The sequence below is a fragment of the Ranitomeya variabilis genome, chromosome 5 (genome assembly GCF_051348905.1).
Source record: "Ranitomeya variabilis isolate aRanVar5 chromosome 5, aRanVar5.hap1, whole genome shotgun sequence".
Lineage (NCBI taxonomy): Eukaryota > Metazoa > Chordata > Amphibia > Anura > Dendrobatidae > Ranitomeya > Ranitomeya variabilis.
Window position 1 is genome coordinate 213,416,534 of NC_135236.1, and position 22,591 is coordinate 213,439,124.

Genomic DNA, 22,591 nt, shown 5'->3' on the forward strand with positions numbered 1-22,591 from the left:
TATATCCTTTGTTGGCAATGACAGAGGTCAAACGTTTTCTGTAAGTCTTCACAAGGTTGCCACACACTGTTGTTGGTATGTTGGCCCATTCCTCCATGCAGATCTCCTCTAGAGCAGTGATGTTTTTGGCTTTTCGCTTGGCAACACGGACTTTCAACTCCCTCCAAAGGTTTTCTATAGGGTTGAGATCTGGAGACTGGCTAGGCCACTCCAGGACCTTGAAATGCTTCTTACGAAGCCACTCCTTCGTTGCCCTGGCGGTGTGCTTTGGATCATTGTCATGTTGAAAGACCCAGCCACGTTTCATCTTCAATGCCCTTGCTGATGGAAGGAGGTTTGCACTCAAAATCTCACGATACATGGCCCCATTCATTTTTCATGTACCCGGATCAGTCGTCCTGGCCCCTTTGCAGAGAAACAGCCCCAAAGCATGATGTTTCCACCACCATGCTTTGCAGTAGGTATGGTGTTTGATGGATGCAACTCAGTATTCTTTTTCCTCCAAACACGACAAGTTGTGTTTCTACCAAACAGTTCCAGTTTGGTTTCATCAGACCATAGGACATTCTCCCAAAACTCCTCTGGATCATCCAAATGCTCTCTAGCAAACTTCAGAGGGGCCCGGACATGTACTGGCTTAAGCAGTGGGACACGTCTGGCACTGCAGGATCTGAGTCCATGGTGGCGTAGTGTGTTACTTATGGTAGGCCTTGTTACATTGGTCCCAGCTCTCTGCAGTTCATTCACTAGGTCCCCCCGCGTGGTTCTGGGATTTTTGCTCACCGTTCTTGTGATCATTCTGACCCCACGGGGTGGGATTTTGCGTGGAGCCCCAGATCGAGGGAGATTATCAGTGGTCTTGAATGTCTTCCATTTTCTAATTATTGCTCCCACTGTTGATTTCTTCACTCCAAGCTGGTTGGCTATTGCAGATTCAGTCTTCCCAGCCTGGTGCAGGGCTACAATTTCTGTTTCTGGTGTCCTTTGACAGCTCTTTGGTCTTCACCATAGTGGAGTTTGGAGTCAGACTGTTTGAGGGTGTGCACAGGTGTCTTTTTATACTGATAACAAGTTTAAACAGGTGCCATTACTACAGGTAATGAGTGGAGGAAAGAGGAGACTCTTAAAGAAGAAGTTACAGGTCTGTGAGAGCCAGAAATCTTGCTTGTTTGTTTCTGACCGAATACTTATTTTCCACCATAATATGCAAATAAAATGATAAAAAAACAGACAATGTGATTTTCTGGATTTTTTTTTCTCAGTTTGTCTCCCATAGTTGAGGTCTACCTATGATGTAAATTACAGACGCCTCTCATCTTTTTAAGTGGTGGAACTTGCACTATTGCTGACTGACTAAATACTTTTTTGCCCCACTGTATATGCTATGTAGGCTGCTATATACTACGTTGCTGTGCTATATACTACGTTGCTGTGCTATATACTACTTGGCTATGCTATATGCTATGTGGGCTGTGTTATATGCTACGTGGCTGTGCTATATGCTACATGGCTGTGCTGTATATTGCGTGAGCTGTGTTATATACTACATGGCTGTGTTATATACTATGTGGGCTGTGTTATATACTATGTGGCTGTGTTATATGCTACGTGGCTGTGCTATATGCTATGTGGGCTGTGTTATATACTACGTGGCTGTGCTATATATTACGTGGGCTGTGTTATATACTACATGGCTGTGTTATATACTACGTGGGTGTGCTATATGCTACCATTTTGCACTTTTACAAATGTTCTACGCTAATATTTCTAATGTTTACTTTAAAAAGTTTTCCATTAAAAAATTGTCATATTCAATGTATGCAGTTTTTTCTTTGCAGCAAGTTTAGCTAACAATAAAATGTCTACTGGTAACTGAGGAAGAGGGAGTAGGTCACAAAAATTGGCATTTAAGGGGTTGACTGACATAAAGCCCCTCTGCTGTATGGTATTGTAGAATTTACAATAGCTATCACTCATGTAAGAAGTGAAATCTGGCATTGTACTATACCTATATTTCTCTGCTGTATCTGTGCATCATGAATCGTGGTATGTGTTAAAAGGGGGGGCCCACTGAGACTCTTTCGCCCAGGGCCCTCCAAAACCTGGAGCTGTCCCTGTCCAGTACAGTATCCCTTATTCTGCCCAGTATACCAAGTGCAATTCTCATCACTATCTCTATTATTCAGTATTATTATTACGTAAAATGCACCAAATACCCATTGTGGGAACTCAGCCTAACACTACAAAACCAGTCTGGTGGGTGTTTTATCAATATGTCCAGTGTGACGTCATTGTGTATTTATGATCGATAAACCTACTGTATATACTTGAGTATAAGCCGAGAATTTCAGCCCATTTTTTAGGCTGAAATTGCTCCTCTCGGCTTATACTCGAGTCATTCCCAGGGGTCGGCAGGGGAGGGGGAGCGGCAGCTGTCTAATCATACTCATCTGCTCCTGGCACGGTCCCTGCACGTCCCTGGTTCTCCGGGCGCCGGCAGCTTCTTCCTGTATTGAGCAGTCACATGGTACCGCTCATTACAGTCATGAATATGGACCCAACTCCACTCCCATAGGGGTGGAGCCGCATATTCATTACTGTAATGAGCGGTACCATGTGACCGCTCAATACAGGAAGAAGCTGCCGGCGCCCGGAGAACAAGGGATGTGCAGGGACCACGCCAGGTGCAGGTGAGTATAATTAGGGCATTGCACTATATTCACCTGTCCGCATTCCACCGCCGGCGCCGCTGTCTTCCGCATCCTCTGCAGTGATGGTCAGGTCAGAGGGCGCGATGACACGATTAGTGTGCGCACCACCCTCTGCCTGAACTTCAGTGCAGAGGACGCGGAAGACACAGCGGCGCCCAGTGGTGGAACGCAGAAAGGTGACTATAGCAAGTGCCGGAGGCCTGAGCGATGAGATGTGAGTATGTGATTTTTTTTTTTTTTTTAATCACAGCTACAGCATATGGGGCATAATAGTCTATGGAGCATCTTATGGGGCCATAATCAGCATTTGTGGAGCATTATATGAGGAAAATGTCTGTATGGAGCATCTTATGAGGCCATAATCAGCATTTGTGCATTATTATATGGAGCAAATATGTCTATGGAGCATCTTATGGGGTCATAATCAATATTTGTGCAGCATTATATGCAGCATATTTTAATATGGAGCATCTTATGGGACCCATCATGAACTCTATAGTGCATTATATGGGGCTCCTGATTCAATATGGATATTCAAAAAGACTTAACCTACTGATGTCTCAATTAATTTTACTTTTATTGGTATCTATTTTTATTTTTGACATTTACCGTTAGCTGCTGCATTTTCCACCCTAGGCTTATACTCGAGTCATTAAGTTTTCCCATTTTTTTTTTGGCAAAATTAGGGGTCTCGGCTTATACTCTGGTCGGCTTATACTCGATTATATACAGTAGTTATTCCAATACTTGGAAGAAACTTTAAGTTCAAACAAACTAACTAGTTTCCAGCATACAAATGTATTTCTCCTGCACCTATGAAAGTTTGGAGCCCATGAGTAATAAGAATTCTTTGTACAGACAGTCGCACAAGACCAATTTGTAGAGTAAGGCTACTTTCACACTAGCGTCGGACAACGCACGACGAATTGCGTTGTTGCGACGTACCGACGCTAGCAGTGAATGCGCCGCACAACGGGGGCAGCGGATGCTGTTTTTCAATGCATCCGCTGCCCCATTGTGAGATGCGGGGAGGCGGGGGCGGAGTTCCGGCCGCGCATGCGCGGTCGGAAAAGACGGTAACGACGTACCAAAAAACGTTACAAGCAACGTTTTTTGGTGGCGACGGTCCGATGCAACACGATGCAACCTGTTGTGAATTTCGTTCTCGGGCTCCCTCCTGTGGTCGTGAATGGTACTTTGGTGAGTTCTGTCCTTGGACACCCTCTGGTGGCTTTGAGTAAAACTGCTGATCTTTGAGGTTGGCTTTCTCAGCTGCCCTCCTTTATTGCTGCTGCTGGCTTCCCTATTTAACTCTGCCCAGGTCGTTAGTCCATGCCAGCTGTCAATGTCTCAGTACTGGTTCAGATCTCTCTTGGAATTCTCAGATGACCTGACTACTCCAGCAGAAGCTAAGTCCTTGCTAGTCATTTGCTGTTCATTGTTTTTTTGAATATATTTTTCAGTACTTGCTATGTTTCAGTCCAGCCTGCTATTATGATATTTCCTTGCTAGCTGGAAGCTCTGGGGGTGCAGAGCTGCACCTCCACACCGTGAGTCGGTGTGGAGGTCTTTTTGCACACTCTGCATGGTTTTTGTAGTTTTTTGTACTGACCGCATAGTTCCCTTTCCTATCCTCTGTCTTTCTAGAGAAGATTCGGCCTCCTTTGCTAAAAATCTGTTTCATTCCTGTGTTTGTCACTTCCCTCTTAACTCACAGTTAATATTTGTGGGGGGCTACCTTTACTTTGGGGAATTTCTCTGAGGCAGGGTAGGCTTCTATTTCTATCTTTAGGGGTAGTTAGCTCTTAGACTGTGAAGAGGCATCTAGGGAGAGTTAGGTACGCTCCACGGCTATTTCTAGTGTGTGTGATAGGATTAGGGATTGCGGTCAGTAGAGTTACCACTTCCTCAGAGCTTGTCCCAGGTTTTCTGTTTTAACCATCAGGTCACTTCGGGTGCTCCTAACCACCAGGTCATAACAGTACAGCTGGCCAACAAAGTGTTAATGCATCTTAAAAGAGGGATAAGAGAAGTTCTGAGTCAATTTTTTTTTCTTTGCAGCCTGTTTTGTCTTTCTTTTCCCCTTAACCTCTGGGTGGTTCAGGACTCAGGTGTAGATATGGATTTTCAGGGTTTGTCCTCTTGTGTGGATCAACTCACTGCTAGGGTACAGAGGATTCAAGATTATGTAGTTCAGAATCCGATGTTAGAGCCTAGAATTCCAATTCCTGATTTGTTTTCTGGGGATAGATCTAAATTTTTGAATTTCAAAAATAATTGCAGACTGTTTCTTGCTCTGAAACCCCGCTCCTCTGGTGATCCCATTCAGCAAGTAAAGATTGTTATTTCTTTGTTGCGTGGTGACCCGCAAGACTGGGCATTCTCCCTTGAGCCAGGAAATCCTGCATTGCTTAATGTGGATGCATTTTTTCTAGCACTTGGATTGCTTTATGACGAACCTAATTCTGTGGATCAGGCAGAAAAGATCTTGCTGACTCTATGTCAGGGTCAGGATGAGGCAGAAGTATATTGCCAGAAGTTTAGAAAGTGGTCTGTGCTTACTCAGTGGAATGAGTGTGCCCTGGCAGCAATTTTCAGAAAGGGTCTTTCTGAAGCCCTTAAGGATGTTATGGTGGGGTTCCCCACGCCTGCTGGTCTGAATGAGTCAATGTCTTTGGCCATTCAGATTGATCGGCGTTTGCGCGAGCGCAAAGTTATGCACCATTTGGCGGTGTCCTCTGAGCGGAGGCCTGAGACTATGCAATGTGATAGGACTTTGACCAGAGCTGAACGGCAAGAACACAGACGTCAGAATGGGCTGTGTTTTTACTGTGGTGACTCCTCTCATGCTATCTCTGATTGTCCTAAGTGCACTAAGAGGTTCGCTAGGTCTGTCACCATTAGTACTTTGCAGCCTAAATTTCTCTTATCTGTTACTCTGATTTGCTCACTGTCGTCCTACTCTGTTATGGCATTTGTGGATTCGGGCGCTGCCCTGAACTTGATGGACTTGGAGTTTGCCAGGCGCTGTGGTTTTTTCTTGGAGCCTTTGCAGTGTCCTATTCCCTTAAGGGGGATTGACGCTACGTCATTGGCCAAGAATAAACCTCAGTACTGGACTCAGCTGACCATGTACATGGCTCCCGCACATCAGGAAAATATTCGCTTTTTGGTGTTGCATAATTTGCATGATGTTGTTGTGTTGGGTTTGCCATGGTTACAGGTTCATAATCCAGTACTGGATTGGAAATCAATGTCTGTGTCTAGTTGGGGTTGTCAAGGGATACATGGTGTTGTTCCTTTGATGTCAATTTCTTCTTCCACTCCTTCTGAAGTCCCTGAGTTTTTGTCGGATTACCAGGATGTATTTGATGAGCCCAAGTCCAGTGCCCTACCTCCTCATAGGGACTGTGATTGCGCTATTAATTTGATTCCTGGTAGTAAGTTCCCTAAGGGCCGACTGTTCAATTTATCTGTGCCAGAACATGCCGCTATGCGGAGTTATGTAAAGGAGTCCTTGGAGAAAGGGCATATTCGCCCGTCTTCGTCGCCGTTGGGAGCAGGGTTCTTTTTTGTGGCCAAGAAGGATGGCTCTCTGAGACCCTGTATAGATTACCGCCTTCTCAATAAAATCACGGTCAAATTTCAGTACCCTTTGCCTCTGTTGTCTGATTTGTTTGCTTGGATTAAGGGGGCTAGTTGGTTTACCAAGATTGACCTTCGAGGGGCGTATAATCTTGTGCGTATTAAACAGGGCGATGAATGGAAAACAGCATTTAATACGCCCGAGGGCCATTTTGAGTACCTGGTGATGCCATTCGGGCTTTCTAATGCTCCATCTGTGTTTCAGTCCTTTATGCACGACATCTTCCGGAAGTATCTGGATAGGTTCATGATCGTATATTTGGATGATATTTTGGTCTTTTCAGATGATTGGGAGTCTCATGTAAGGCAGATCAGGATGGTGTTCCAGGTCCTTCGTGCTAATGCGTTGTTTGTGAAGGGCTCTAAATGCCTCTTTGGAGTTCAGAAGGTTTCCTTTTTGGGCTTCATTTTTTCCCCTTCTACTATCGAGATGGATCCTGTTAAAGTTCAGGCCATTTATGATTGGACTCAACCTACATCTGTGAAGTGTCTTCAGAAGTTCCTGGGCTTTGCTAATTTTTACCGTCGCTTCATCGCTAATTTTTCTAGTGTGGTTAAGCCTTTGACTGATTTGACGAAGAAAGGCGCTGATGTGGTGAATTGGTCCCCTGCGGCCGTTGAGGCCTTTCAGGAGCTTAAACGTCATTTTACTTCGGCCCCTGTGTTGCATCAGCCAGATGTTTTGCTCCCTTTTCAGGTCGAGGTTGATGCTTCTGAGATTGGGGCAGGGGCTGTTTTGTCTCAGAGAAGTTCTGATGGCTCCTTGATGAAGCCGTGTGCTTTCTTTTCTAGAAAGTTTTTGCCTGCCGAGCGTAATTATGATGTCGGCAATCGGGAGTTGTTGGCTATGAAGTGGGCATTTGAGGAGTGGCGATATTGGCTTGAGGGAGCCAAACATCGCGTGGTGGTCTTGACTGATCACAAGAATCTGACTTACCTCGAGTCCGCCAAGCGGTTGAACCCTAGACAGGCTCGATGGTCACTGTTTTTCTCCCGTTTCGATTTTGTGGTCTCATACCTTCCGGGATCTAAGAATGTGAAGGCTGATGCCCTTTCTAGGAGCTTTTTGCCTGATTCTCCGGGAGTCCCTGAGCCGGCTGGTATTCTCAAAGAGGGGGTGATTCTGTCTGCCATCTCCCCTGATTTGCGGCGGGTGCTGCAGGAGTTTCAGGCTGATAGACCTGACCGCTGCCCAGTGGAGAAACTGTTTGTCCCTGATAGATGGACTAGTAGGGTTATTTCATTGTTCAGTGTTGGCTGGTCATCCTGGGATTTTTGGTACCAGAGGTTTGGTTGCCAGGTCCTTTTGGTGGCCTTCCTTGTCGCGGGATGTGCGTTCTTTTGTGTTGTCCTGTGGGACTTGTGCTCGGGCCAAACCTTGCTGTTCTCGTGCCAGTGGGTTGCTTTTGCCTTTGCCTGTCCCGAAGAGGCCCTGGACACATATTTCCATGGATTTTATTTCTGATCTTCCTGTCTCTCAAAGGATGTCTGTCATCTGGGTGGTTTGTGATCGGTTTTCTAAGATGGTCCATTTGGTACCCTTGCCTAAATTGCCTTCCTCCTCTGATTTGGTTCCATTATTTTTTCAGCATGTGGTTCGTTTGCATGGCATTCCGGAGAACATTGTGTCGGGCAGGGGTTCCCAATTTGTTTCTAGGTTTTGGCGGTACTTTTGTGCTAAGATGGGCATTGATTTGTCTTTTTCTTCAGCGTTCCATCCTCAGACAAATGGCCAAACCGAACGAACCAATCAGACCTTGGAAACCTATCTGAGATGCTTTGTTTCTGCTGATCAGGATGATTGGGTGACCTTCTTGCCATTGGCCGAGTTCGCCCTTAGTAATCGGGCTAGTTCTGCTACTTTGGTTTCAACTTTTTTTTGTAATTCTGGTTTTCATCCTCGTTTTTCTTCGGGGCAGGTTGAGCCTTCTGACTGTCCTGGTGTGGATTCTGTGGTGGACAGGTTGCAACAAATTTGGACTCACGTGGTGGACAATTTGACGTTGTCTCAGGAGAAGGCGCAACGTTTTGCTAACCGCCGTCGCTGTGTTGGTCCCCGACTTCGTGTTGGGGATTTGGTTTGGTTGTCTTCTCGTTATGTTCCTATGAAGGTTTCTTCTCCTAAATTCAAGCCTCGTTTCATTGGTCCTTATAAGATTTCTGAAATTATCAATCCTGTGTCGTTTCATTTGGCCCTTCCAGCTTCTTTTGCCATCCATAATGTGTTCCATAGGTCGTTGTTGCGGAGATATGTGGCGCCTATGGTTCCTTCCGTTGATCCTCCTGCTCCGGTGTTGGTTGAGGGGGAGTTGGAGTATGTGGTGGAGAAGATTTTAGATTCTCGTATTTCGAGATGGAAGCTTCAGTACCTGGTTAAATGGAAGGGCTATGGTCAGGAGGATAATTCCTGGGTTGTTGCCTCCGATGTCCATGCTGCCGATTTAGTTCGTGCCTTTCATTTGGCTCGTCCTGATCGGCCTGGGGGCTCTGGTGAGGGTTCGGTGACCCCTCCTCAAGGGGGGGTACTGTTGTGAATTCCGTTCTCGGGCTCCCTCCTGTGGTTGTGAATGGTACTTTGGTGAGTTCTGTCCTTGTACACCCTCTGGTTGCTTTGAGTGGAACTGCTGATCTTTGAGGTTGGCTTTCTCAGCTGCCCTCGTTTATTGCTGCTGCTGGCTTCCCTATTTAACTCTGCCCAGGTCGTTAGTCCATGCCAGCTGTCAATGTCTCAGTACTGGTTCAGATCTCTCTTGGAATTCTCAGATGACCTGACTACTCCAGCAGAAGCTAAGTCCTTGCTAGTCATTTGCTGTTCATTGGTTTTTTGAATATATTTTTCAGTACTTGCTATGTTTCAGTCCAGCCTGCTATTATGATATTTCCTTGCTAGCTGGAAGCTCTGGGGGTGCAGAGCTGCACCTCCACACCGTGAGTCGGTGTGGAGGTCTTTTTGCACACTCTGCGTGGTTTTTGTAGTTTTTTGTACTGACCACATAGTTCCCTTTCCTATCCTCTGTCTTTCTAGAGAAGATTCGTCCTCCTTTGCTAAAATCTGTTTCATTCCTGTGTTTGTCACTTCCCTCTTAACTCACAGTTAATATTTGTGGGGGGCTACCTTTACTGTGGGGAATTTCTCTGAGGCAGGGTAGGCTTCTATTTCTATCTTTAGGGGTAGTTAGCTCTTAGGCTGTGAAGAGGCGTCTAGGGAGAGTTAGGTACGCTCCACGGCTATTTCTAGTGTGTGTGATGGGATTAGGGATTGCAGTCAGTAGAGTTACCACTTCCTCAGAGCTTGTCCCAGGTTTTCTGTTTTAACCATCAGGTCACTTCGGGTGCTCCTAACCACCAGGTCATAACAGCAACCATCGCACGACGGTTGCGACATGTGGCAATGCGTCGCTAATGCAAGTCAATGGAGAAAACGCATCCTGCAAGCACTTTTGCAGGATGCGTTTTTTCTACAAAACGACGCATAGCGACGTGCAGTGCACGACGCTAGTGTGAAAGTAGCCTAAGTGGTACGATGTATCTTCTAATTTATTATGGTAATGCGCAGAGCATAACAAACTTATTCATATTTAGTATAAGGTTTAACAAACATCATGAAACCGAGAATGTCAGAAAATAGTTTTGTATGTCAAATTTCTCTAGATGTTAAATAATCTCAAAATTTATCATGTTAATTATGTTTTTTAGTAAGATGAGAGCCGAGCTGTATATTCATGTTTATTTCCCATCTCTGTTGCCTTCCTTATGTAACCTCTTCTATTAAATGACCGCTGCTAATTAGCTTTATTAAAATGTGGCAAGTTATATGCAGTAACGTGTATCAGACTCAGATATTAATGTCCATTTGAATTAGTATCTTGCTCGTTAGGTCTTGTTCATACATCCATACAAGTTTCCACATAATTGCTGTGCGATCTACATTCAGGTCATTTGAACTGCTAAGTGGTCTGAGTCTTTTGGATGTCAAAATGCAACTGTATTACAGCTGTTGGAATGAGGCCAAAGGCTGTGTCCATTTGCTCAATTTTGGCTTTGGTTTGTCAGTTTTATGTGCATGAAAGAAAAAAAGCACCACTTTTTTTTATTGCACTGCCGGATAGGTATAAGTAGTTTGTATTCCGTGTGTAGCATTAAATACTTACCAGTGGCCATCTTCTGTAGTTTCCATCACTTCTTTGGATGTCTTTTGGACCATTTGTCCACAGTTGTGACCAGCCTGATTAGTCCAGTATTTGCGGAGCAGACCAGAAGTCACATCTCAAAGTAAGTCTATGAGACTCAGAACAAGGCTCTCTTAGACTTACATTAAAGGGAATACGTCAGCAGGATTTCACACCATAATCTTTTTATATGCGCGTGTAACTCTTTCACAGAAAACTCTAGCACTACCATCACTGGCCTGTCCGTTCCTCCATTACTGAGATGTCAGTGTATGATTATATAAGCAAATGAGTCTAAAGAGTTATTTATAGCTCTGGCACCTCTGTCACTCCAGCTCTATTCCACACCCAGGGCCGCCACCTTATCCTGTTTGACTGACAACTCATTTCCCTGAAGACTCACAGTATAGAGACTGTCAGTCAAGCAGGAGGAGGCAGTGCTATTTTTCTACACATAGAACATACATTACTGATACCTATCTGGTGATGAAATAATAAAAGCAGCGGAATGGTACTTTAAGCTTTCTGTTCTCATATGTGAAATCACAACAAAAGATACGGTACATTAGAATAGCGTTTGTGATGTATAGTATTTCTAGTCTGTGCCGATTCAATTCTCTAAGAAAAGCTGTGTACATATGAACGTTGCTCCTGTCATGTCAACCGCCATTCTTTTTTCACGTGCAGTTATTTACTTACCTATTCATGATGAGTGAATGTGCTTGGATAACATGTTCTCGGGTGTTATCCCAGTATCTTGGGCTTGCTCGAATAATATGATCGAGTCCCCGCAGCTGCATGTTTTGCAGCTGTTAGACGGACACAACACATGCTGGGATTGCCTAACAAACAGGTAATTCTTGTATTTGTTACGGCTGTCTAACAGCCGCAGGGGCGTGAACATACTATTCGATCACGCCAAAGATAGTGGAATAACACCCGAGTATGCTCGAATAACATGTTATCCAAGCATGTTCGCTCATCACTATTATTTATCCTTTATTCACCCTTGTTTGGTGCCATATTAAGGCACCTATTGAGGTGCATGGGACCTTCCTGTACCTCTATATGTTTCTGTAGGAATCCCAAAAGTTAGATCCATCCATGTATAAATCTGATATAATGGTCAAACTATACCCCATGTGCTCCACAGTTTCTTTCCATCTGAAATAGTCAGTGGAATAATGAAAACCATATAATTTTGGCATAATTGTTTACTGAAGTTCATTATAATCTTGTGAAAACTGTGATGAACTCTATGCTGTTGCTTTTGAAATATGACTTTAATAGCTTTGAATAACTTTCCTCCTTTATTTTCTTAACTGAACTTTGGGCAATGCGATGTTTTTATGAAATACAATTAATGATAATGATCATATGTAGTGGAAAATATATTTCTCCCAATAGGAATGAGGTTAATTTACATGCAAATTAAATATGAAATAAACTTTGGAGAAGTAGAAAGTAATACAGAAAAGCAATATAACTGTGTAGTACGGCACAATAAACAAAATTAATTGGGTTAAATAACGCGCTGAAAAAGGTTACATTGCATTAAAGAATGGATACCAAGTGTAATTTTAAGGATACATGGTAAAGTGGAAAATTCAGTCTTGCGGGTGTTAAAGCGTAAGCTATCTTTCACCAGTACATCGCTACCCAATTGAGTGTAGTGATGCACTAATGTAGAGTTGTATTATTTTAGAAAAATCAAACAAAAATGTACTTGTTGAAAATAAGAACTCACTCAGGTTGCACAAGTAATCTGCGATGCCCTGTTCACATGACCACTTGAATATTTACTTTTGTCTGTTTTGTTTTAGGAACAGAAAAATTGATCCATTGCATCTATTATGCAAATGGCAGCAGAGGGGCCTCATTCATTATTATGGGATTCTTCTGGGTTATAATTTTTCATAATGGTTAAAAAAATACTACATGCAGGACTTTTTTTCCCTTTTTTCCCTCTGTTACTATTTCCATAATAGATCAGGGGTGTCAAACTGCATTCCTCGAGGGCCTCAAACCATGCGTGTTTTCAAGATTTCCTTCTCATTGCACAAGGTGCTGGAATCATTCTGTGCAGGTGATTAAATGATCACCTGTGCAATACAAGGAAATCCTGAAAACATGACCTGTTTGCAGCCCTTGAGGAATGCAGTTTGACACCCCTGCAATAGATCACTTATTCAATTTGTCTTTCCCTGAAACAAACATGTACATGTGAACAAAGGCAAAAAGCTTCAGAACTTGGGTTTGTACTCTGGTAATTAATTGTTTGGATAATTTAACAAATGGCTCTGCACTTTCTGGAGCTAGCCCTAGTCTCTTAACATGAAGTACAAAGTGACAGCATTTGCCTGGTCTATAGATTACTGTGTTTGCCCAAACCATAAAAGATAGAATTATACCATGTTTTAGGGTTCTACTTGAAACAATCCTTCAAGTATTCGATTGTATGTAATTTAATTCTGTAAAAAAAATTGCTAACAGTTTTATTGAAAAGTGCTATACTGTGTGGATGTAAACTAGCCAAAATATTCCCAAAAACATACACATGACATACATTGCTCCAATAAAAGTCTATGGACCTGATAGACCTGCTCATTGGGGCATTTTCCTGGCATATATGCCAAATGCTTGAAGGTAGCCTATTTTTTCTGTACACAGGTAAACCAAAACAAATTAAAACTTTACAGCTTATATTTATTACATTATAGGTTCAGTATAAACTACTGTTAATGGCACAATTGTACAGTTGTGGCTAAAAGTTTTCAGACTCACAAATTTTGGGAGAATTTCCTCTTGGAGGATGTTCAGATACAATCCTTCATTTGTGGCAGTGTAGTTAGGCCAAATTGTGAGTGAGCCCTCTGCCTGGATGAAAAGCAACTCCACACGTGAATAGGCTCAGGATTCTTTACTGATGGCATGACCTAGGGCTCATGGTAGAGCTCATTTTTATGCTCTGGGCAATCATTTGTTTAGATATCCCAAACTCTCTGAAGAGGGCTTGATTAAAGAAAATAACTTTACAGCAGTCCTCTTCAGTCCAATCAGTGTACTTTCTGCAGAATGTCAGTCTGTCCTTTGTTTTTGTAATAGAAAAGTGACTTTTTTGCTGCCTTTTTTGACATCAAAAGCCTTTGCTACCATGAGTCCTGTTTCATGGCAACAGTAAAGCATACTGAGAAAAGCTTCTCCCGATGATCTAGGAGCAACTTGGTGATGAACAAGGCAAAAGTCCATGGCCTGGAACTCTTCAGATCTCAATTCCATTGAGAAGCTGTGGTCAATCCTCAAGAAGTGAACCATCATATAGACATTGTTATAAACTCCAAACACTGATTAGGCAAGAATGGATGTCATCAGTCAGGTTTTAGCCAAGGAGCTGATATTCAGCTGCCAGGGCAAATTGCAGAAATCTTGGAAAACAAGGGTCAATATTGTAAATATTAAGTCTTTAGTTACATAAACTTGATGAATTTGTTGAAAAAATGTAAAAATGTATGAAATGCTTATAATTGTTCCATAGAAGATCTGAAAGAACTAAACACACCAAAAGAAGAAAAATGTGGAAACCAAAATGTGTGTCATTCTCAAAACTTTTGGCCATGACTGTACTGCTAGAGAATTGGTATGGTAAAGGCAAGGAAGTTTAATTAGTCATGGCATATGGGTACAAGAACGGATCACTATGAATAGCGCCACAATTAATTAAGAAATGCATGTACATATTTTTAGATCATTAAATTGTTACATAAACTTGTATATTGAGTCCGGACCTCTTTTTTCTAGAAACAGTACCACACCTGTCTACAGGGTTGTTTTTGGTTTAGCATCTCCACACCATTCACTTCAATAGAGCTGATCAGCAGTACCAAACATAAACCATGAGCAGATGTGGCACTCTTTACTGAAGAAAGCAGCCATGTTTTTTTTCCTGAACTGGACAGCTTGGTAAAGCCAGTTTCTTCTTGCCACGACATGCTTTTTTTCCCAACAAATGTTTTTGATCATTTTATATGTGTTTGTTAGGAGCGGCAGAAAAAAGTTCCAAACATGGAGCAGAAGACAAAACTCAGCACATTATTATGGCGATGAAAGAAAGAATGAAAATCAGAGAAAGAAACAGACCAGAAGTTTTTGAGGTTATCCAGGAGCTTTTCCAAATAGCAAAAGAAGACTTTGTACATCATACAAAATCAGCCAAACAGAATGTTCTAGATGGAACATCCAAGTGGTCTGCTAAAATTAACATCACAGGTAACGAGCAGTGTAATCTGTGTCAGAGCCCATACAGAAAGTGATCAACCGTCTTCTATCTGTAGAATAGTATATTCTATACTTATATTGTTTTACTGTACAATGCTATTTAATTTGGATTATTGGTAGAAAATGGCGCTCTTCAGACGTCACAATTATTAAATTTGATGTACACCCCGCTAAAATTTCTAAATATATTCATAAGGACCCATTGTTTGTCACTTTGTCAGATGTTGGCCGATATTCACTGAAAAAAATTTTTTTTTAACTATATAGTAAAGCGTAGTGCCTAAACAGTAGCATAAATCACAGCTTTGTGGTAGAAGTATATATAGTAGGTCATACTCTCAATGTCTATGGTTTTATGTAAAAAGGTAAAAAAATAAATACATAAAACATCTGGTCCTTAGATGGTGTTAAAATTAAGTACAAAAAGGAATAAATATTTATCAGCTCTCCTAAAGTGTAATGTAGCCATGGGATCTTTCAATCGAGGTAGGGATGCACGTAAGAAAAAAATCTCAGCTGCAGGATGCGTGAGACACAAGAGCAATAGAAAAAATCCAGCAATCCTAGAAGATAAAAATATTGTATTTAAAACTTCACATTTGATTAAACTTAATTAAAATCATTTTGAAAGGGAATAGGAAAAGGAATATAAAAAATTAGAGAAAGGATGACGCGTTTCGAACAAGCATGGTTCTAACGCATATCGTATATGAGTATGAATCACGGGACATAAAAAATTAGAGAAAGGATGATACATTTCCAACCAGCATGGTTCTTACTCATATACGATACGTGTAAGAACCATACTGGTTCGAAACGCGTCATCCTTTTGCACATTTTTATGTTATTTTCCCTATTCCCTTTCAATATGTTTTTAATTGAGTTTCATAAAATGTGAAGGTTTAAATACAATAATTTTACCTTTTGGGATTGCTGGATTTTTCCTCTTTTTCTTAAAATTTGGTAAATACAACCTCAGATGAGCAGCGATACATGACAAATTACATTGTGCTGTTTATTTAAAAAATGCTAGGCCAAAATGTAGAAGTGGGAGAAGAATTAAATATACCCATGAATCAGCAGCATGTAGAACCACCTTTATTGGCAAAAGCTTGTTTTATATATGACTTTATCAGACTTTCACATCCCTCTGAAGGAATTTTGGCCCACTATTCTCAATACATCTGATATCTTCAGCTTGCCGCAATGTTTAGGCTGGAGTTGCACATCTTTTTGATGCAGGGTTCTGAGCTAGAGGTGGATCCAGCGAAAAATAAGAATTATAAGTCCTTCCTTCCCCACTTCTATTGAATAAACTGGATTTCTTTAATCCTGGAAATCAGTAGTGGTCTTATACCACAGATTTTACTTATGTTGCAAGTAGAGTATCTACTGTATGACACATCGGAAGCTCCTTTTGGCTGGTTTTCTGCTTTATTTCACCTTTCTACTGAGAATGGGGGTAAGATCTACATAGTGCTGGGATGGGGAGCAGGGAAATATTTCTAATTCAAATTTCCTTTAACATCAGAAATCTTGTTTATTCCATAACAAAGCACATGTGGGGCTAGGTGTTTTTTTTCTATTTCAAAGAGTATGTCTGCTTATTCAATAGGTGCTTGCTGCACTGAAATTCTAATCTTTCACCTGGATTAGGCGTAGATGGATTAGAGTCAGGAGAGCGATAACGCTGGGTGCATCAAGAACATAGCTGGTTTCATAGATAATGCAATAGACATGGCTTAGGATCCTTCTATTTATTTGATTATATCTCAAGAGACATAACAAATGAAAACATTCTGAGAATTTTTTTTGCCTGCCCAAAGAAATATTTGTTAGCATTAATCTCTAAAAAATAGAAGAGCGCAGACCTTAATCGCTTTTCTGCTTGCTGTCACTAACAATCCTCATAAAGGTATGAGATTTGTTACAAGAGAGACTGATGCACTGTAACAGGCCAGGCATCCTTATCGGCTGGATGTGTTGAGGGCACTTTTTCAGCCTCTGGATGTAAAGAAGGATGTGTCCGTTAAATGACAGCAAGTAGAAATCCTATCAACAGTGTGTGTTTCATTGACAATATGAATTCTTTTATTTACCTTCTCATAAGATTTTGCATTGGGACAAACTATGGATTCAGATTTCAAATGTAAATGGGTGTTCTCAATATCATAGCATTTTGTCAAGCTACAAGATTGCTGATAAGCATCTTAGTACAGATTGTCCATGTTTGATGCCACTCCATTTGACGTCTGACGGAAATGGCCAAGTACAGTTCTTCGCTGTCTTTGTCAGTTCCATAGTCAATGATGGTGTCACCTTTTATCATTATTGGTGGATGTCTCTGTGTTGGTTGTCCTCGTGGCAGAAGTCCCAGCAATCAAACACTTGGGACTGTAGATTGGTAACCATTTCTCATTTCTGGAAAAAGGATCTCCAAATTATGCCACATTCACATGGATGTGATTTGGTGAGCATTTTTTTGCATACTTCAAAATAAGGAACACTTTACTGTAAAGTTTTGATATATTATGGGTAATGCATCGAAAATACTGAACAAAATATGTCCATATTAAAGTTGCCTCAATGTTGATTCACAAAGGGTATTTTGAGTGTTTGACAACTTTTTGTCTCATTTTTTCCATGTAGTTTTTTTAGGCTTTTTTAACATATTACAAGTAGAATTGTTTATGCAGAGTGTTCCTGAAAGTATATTTAAAAGAATATTGGATGAAAACATCTGAAAAACGTTCATAATAACGCTATACGCTAGTTGTTTTATTAATAATATACAGCTGAAAGGGGGCCGTACGAGGACGTCAGAAATAATCTTGTCCGCTATAATGCTTCTTCATTTCACTTCTACCACACTTTTTCAGACGAATACTTTGTGTACTTAACAGAGCATGCTGTTTGAACGTTTTGTGTAAAATTTAGAAACTCTATTCATCATTGATGACAACATGTATTGTTATTGTATTAGATAATTTGCATTCTAATAAATATTTTCTGAATTTTGCAGTTCTTTGTGCTCAGGGGTTACAAGCAAAAGATAAAACAGGGTCAAGTGACCCATATGTGACAGTCCAAGTTGGAAAAACGAAGAGAAGAACCAAAACTATTTTTGGAAATCTAAATCCAGTGTGGGATGAGAAATTTAACTTGTAAGTATAGAAACTGTTGTTGAAATTGTCAATGTACAACTTGACAATGTAGTGTATGTAAGTGACAGCGAGAATCTATTACCATGTTAATCCCTTCCTGTATCATTGGGCGGTGAATTATATGATATGGTAAATCACCAGCGGCATCGGTCTTCCCTCCAATCAATGTTGTTTTGCTGTTCTACACTTGCAGAGAATAGGTAATTGAGAAATAACTGTCATGTACAATGATTTTCTAGTTGAAAGGTCATGCTTTGCCGTTCTCATTCCAGATGGTGGCATCAAGCAGTCAATGAAATACGGTATATTCAATCACATTTTCAAGGTAGAAGAAAGAAAGGGAATTAACACTATGGCTTATAGTATAGTCTAACCATAGTTTTCAATAGAACTTTTCCCTGGAGAACTAATATGAAGTGTACATTAAATATATAAAAATCACTGCAAATGTTTATTCATGCATTCAACTTGGCCTCAATTTTATAATCCTAACCCTTCATCTGTGACTTTATATGCCCCAAGGTATGGCTCAATTTGATCCTTGGCTTGACCTGTGACTTAAAGGGAACCTGATAGGTCCCTCATGCCCTTGAACCATCCAGTATTAGACTATTTGTTGCTAAATACCCTGCCTAACCAACCCTCTATGGTGTTTAACATCTAGACCCTTGTTTAAAAAAAAGGCTTTTTAAACTTTGCATTTCATATGCTAATTAGGCCTTATGACTAGTCAATGGGACATTTGTTTCTCCAAACTAGTTGTCTTTCTCTGCATGGTATCACACACTTGCTGGTAGTTTTTTCACCCACATCATTGCGCCTCTGATGCCGGGTGTCCACTCCCTGGCTTTAGATGCACAGTGCGCATGTCCAAAAGTGAAGAAGACATCTTCCTCACTTCTGGACATGTTTCTTGCTTAAAGTTTAAAAAGCTTTTTTTTAAACATGGGTCTAGATTAGGGTTGAGCGACTTTCATTTTTTAAAGATCGAGTCGGGTTTTGTGAAACCCGACTTTGTCCAGAGTCGAGTCGAGTGCAGTCGGCCGATTATCGCTAAAAGTCGGGGATCGACCGAAACACGAAACCCAATGCAAGTCAATGGGGAAGCATAGTCGGCAGTGAGTGGAGGCCAGGAAAACACCTACAGTGCCCATTTTAATGCCAAAAACATCCATTCTTGTTTCTGAAGCTTGTCAATCTTAATTAACTTTATAATAATAGTTGTTCAATGGAACTTGGAGGTCATTTGGCAAATTTGTGGGGGGTAGGGCTGGTTCAAGGTTTTAGTGGGCCCAGGAATCGTGGACTACGTCACGGCGGTGGAGCAGGGAGAGGTAAGTATTTCAAAGTTGCAAGTGCTGTGATCCTGAGCAAGCAGGGGGGGCACACTTGTTCGCATTGGCACTGGCACAGGGCCCCTCAAAGTACAGCGGTGTGTTTGCACGGCGGGGGTGCCTCCCACCAGCAGCGACACTTTTGCGTACTCTGAGGGGCCCTGTGCCAGTGACGTCGCCAACGAGTATGCCCCCCCCACCTGATGAAGGAACCTGCACTTTCATCTGCACCTACCTCTTTGTCCCTGTGTAAGGTGGTATAACATGCGGGAAGGGGAACCTTACTTTCAGCAGGGTCAGATTCTGGCTGTGTAGTGGTCTAGGTCTAGGTCAATGTACCAGCAGACTCATCTAGTAGACTAAACAGGCGGCATTGCTTTGTTCAGTGGAGTAGCAAACCCAGGAGCAGCAGACACTGTTTTAAGGGCCCAAACACACTAATAGGCCAAATGCAGTTTAATATCTGATACTTTAGGCCGAAAGCAATTTTTAAAAACACAGCACTTAATGAGAGCCAGAAGGTTGAAGCTCAGCTTTATTCAGTTGAGGACAAACACCAGGCAGGGGCAGACACCGTTAGTAGGCCGTAACCAAAGTTGAAGGCCAAATGCAGTTTAATATCTGATACTATAGGCCAAAAGCCTAAGACTGAAGCTCAGCTTTATTCAGTTGAGGGCAAACACCAGGGAGGGGCAGACACCGTTAGTAGGCCCTAACCACCAATTTTTAAAAACACAGCACTTAATGAGAGACAGAAGGTGGAAGCTCCGATTTAGACAGTTGAGGACAAACACCAGGCAGGGGCAGACACCGTTAGTAGGCCGTAACCAAAGTTGAAGGCCAAATGCAGTTTAATATCTGATACTATAGGCCGAAAGCCAGAAGGTGGAAGCTCAGCTTTATTCAGTTGAGGGCAAACACCAGGGAGGGGCAGACACCGTTAGTAGGCCCTAACCACCAATTTTTAAAAACACAGCACTTAATGAGAGCCAGAAGGTTGAAGCTCAGCTTTATTCAGTTGAGGACAAACACCAGGCAGGGGCAGACACCGTTAGTAGGCCGTAACCAAAGTTGAAGGCCAAATGCAGTTTAATATCTGATACTATAGGCCGAAAGCCAGAAGGTGGAAGCTCAGCTTTATTCAGTTGAGGGCAAACACCAGGGAGGGGCAGACACCGTTAGTAGGCCCTAACCACCAATTTTTAAAAACACAGCACTTAATGAGAGACAGAAGGTGGAAGCTCCGATTTAGACAGTGGAGGACAATTTGAATTAGGGACTGCAGACAGACTTAGTAGGCTGTCCCCTGTGGACCATGCATCCACCACATTAACCCATTGCGCCTTAATGGACACGTAATCTTCCGTGGCCATGCCTACAGGTCCATGCGTCTGTTGTCAGGTGCACCTTTGTACTCACAGTTTGCCAGAGTGCATGGACAATGCGGTCTTTTACATGCTGGTGGAGGGTTGGGATGGCTTTTCTCGCAAAAGAAGTGTCGACTGGTTAGCTTGTAGCATGGTACAGCGTAGTCCATCATGGCCTTATTAATAGTAAATAAAATATATAACTAGGCTCTATGAACTTTTAAATAGGTTCCAGGGGTACACGGGCAGCATTGGTGTGGTCAGTGGAGGAGTATTGCAGGTAGGGGCCGCAGACAGGCTATCAAAGGCCTAAAATAACAAACAATAGGCAGACATGGCAGTTTTAAATCGGTTACATGGATACACAGGCAGGCAGCATTGTGGTCAGTGGAGGAGAATTGCAGGTAGGGGCCGCAGACAGGCTATCAAAGGCCTAAAATAACAAACAATAGGCAGGCATGGCAGTTTTAAATCGGTTACATGGATACACAGGCAGGCACTCCAGGCAGCATTGTGGTCAGTGGAGGAGTATTGCAAGTAGGGGCCGCAGACAGGCTATCAAAGGCCTAAAATAACAAACAATAGGCAGGCATGGCAGTTTTAAATCGGTTACATGGATACACAGGCAGGCAGCATTGTGGTCAGTGGAGGAGTATTGCAGGTAGGGGCCGCAGACAGGCTATCAAAGGCCTAAAATAACAAACAATAGGCAGGCATGGCAGTTTTAAATCGGTTACATGGATACACAGGCAGGCACTCCAGGCAGCATTGTGGTCAGTGGAGGAGTATTGCAAGTAGGGGCCGCAGACAGGCTATCAAAGGCCTAAAATAACAAACAATAGGCAGGCATGGCAGTTTTAAATCGGTTACATGGATACACAGGCAGGCAGCATTGTGGTCAGTGGAGGAGTATTGCAAGTAGGGGCCGCAGACAGGCTATCAAAGGCCTAAAATAACAAACGATAGGCAGGCATGGCAGTTTTAAATCGATTACATGGATACACAGGCAGGCACTCCAGGCAGCATTGTGGTCAGTGGAGGAGTATTGCAAGTAGGGGCCGCAGACAGGCTATCAAAGGCCTAAAATAACAAACAATAGGCAGGCATGGCAGTTTTAAATCGGTTACATGGATACACAGGCAGGCAGCATTGTGGTTAGTGGAGGAGTATTGCAAGAAGTGTCTGACACAGTTAGTACTCCCACAAAATAAATAGATGTTAATGTCTCGCAAAACAACTATAAATAAAAAAAAGGGTGGCATGCTTAGGTACAGGGGTGGGCTCATCTGCAGAGTTTATGACAAAGTAATTTGGCAGTAAATTAGTATTTACTGGTGTCAATATAGGACACTGACCCAGACTACTGTAACTATCATCATAGATGTCAACAAATTGGTATTGATTGTCAGTGCCAGGCATTGAATGATGTCAGCGCATAGACTAAACATTGGTGGAGCTGTGCGAGATAATTTGGCACGTGGTAGAGCACAGTTTGAGCTGGGGGGGAAATCTCTTGTGGCCGGCGGTACCGCCCCAGGGCCCCTCATGTTACAACGGTGTGTCTGACGTTGGGTGCGCACCACCACCGCCAGAGACACTACATTGTACTATGAGGGACCCAGTGGCAGTGCCGTCGACCAAAAGCGAGCACACCCACCTCTTCTGACAAACAGCACTGTAACTAACGGGTGCTTGCGCCAAGTGTCGAGAGTGAGACAATGGCCCCGTGGGGGGAGTTTTCCCATTGGGGGATGTGTAAACATGTCGTATGCTGGTCAAACAGCTGCTGCAAATTAAGAGATTTTAACACTCAGTAAGACCAGTCCACAAGCAAGACCTTTTTATAGGAAAGCTAGGTGTCAGCCGGGAAAGGTGGGGCAAAATAATTTGAAATCCAGGAGTGGTTCATTTTAATGAAGGTGAGAT

At 42.4% G+C, this 22,591-nt stretch overlaps 1 protein-coding gene across 1 annotated transcript in view; it reads left to right on the plus strand.

Moving 5' to 3' along the window:
• Nucleotides 1-22,591, plus strand: part of UNC13C (unc-13 homolog C) — a 1,212,529-nt gene that overhangs the window by 409,256 nt on the left and 780,682 nt on the right. Inside the window, exons 10-11 of the mRNA XM_077263773.1 lie at nucleotides 14,564-14,791; nucleotides 17,823-17,964. Of these exons, the coding sequence (XP_077119888.1) occupies nucleotides 14,564-14,791; nucleotides 17,823-17,964 (370 nt within the window). The remainder of the gene's footprint in view (nucleotides 1-14,563; nucleotides 14,792-17,822; nucleotides 17,965-22,591) is intronic.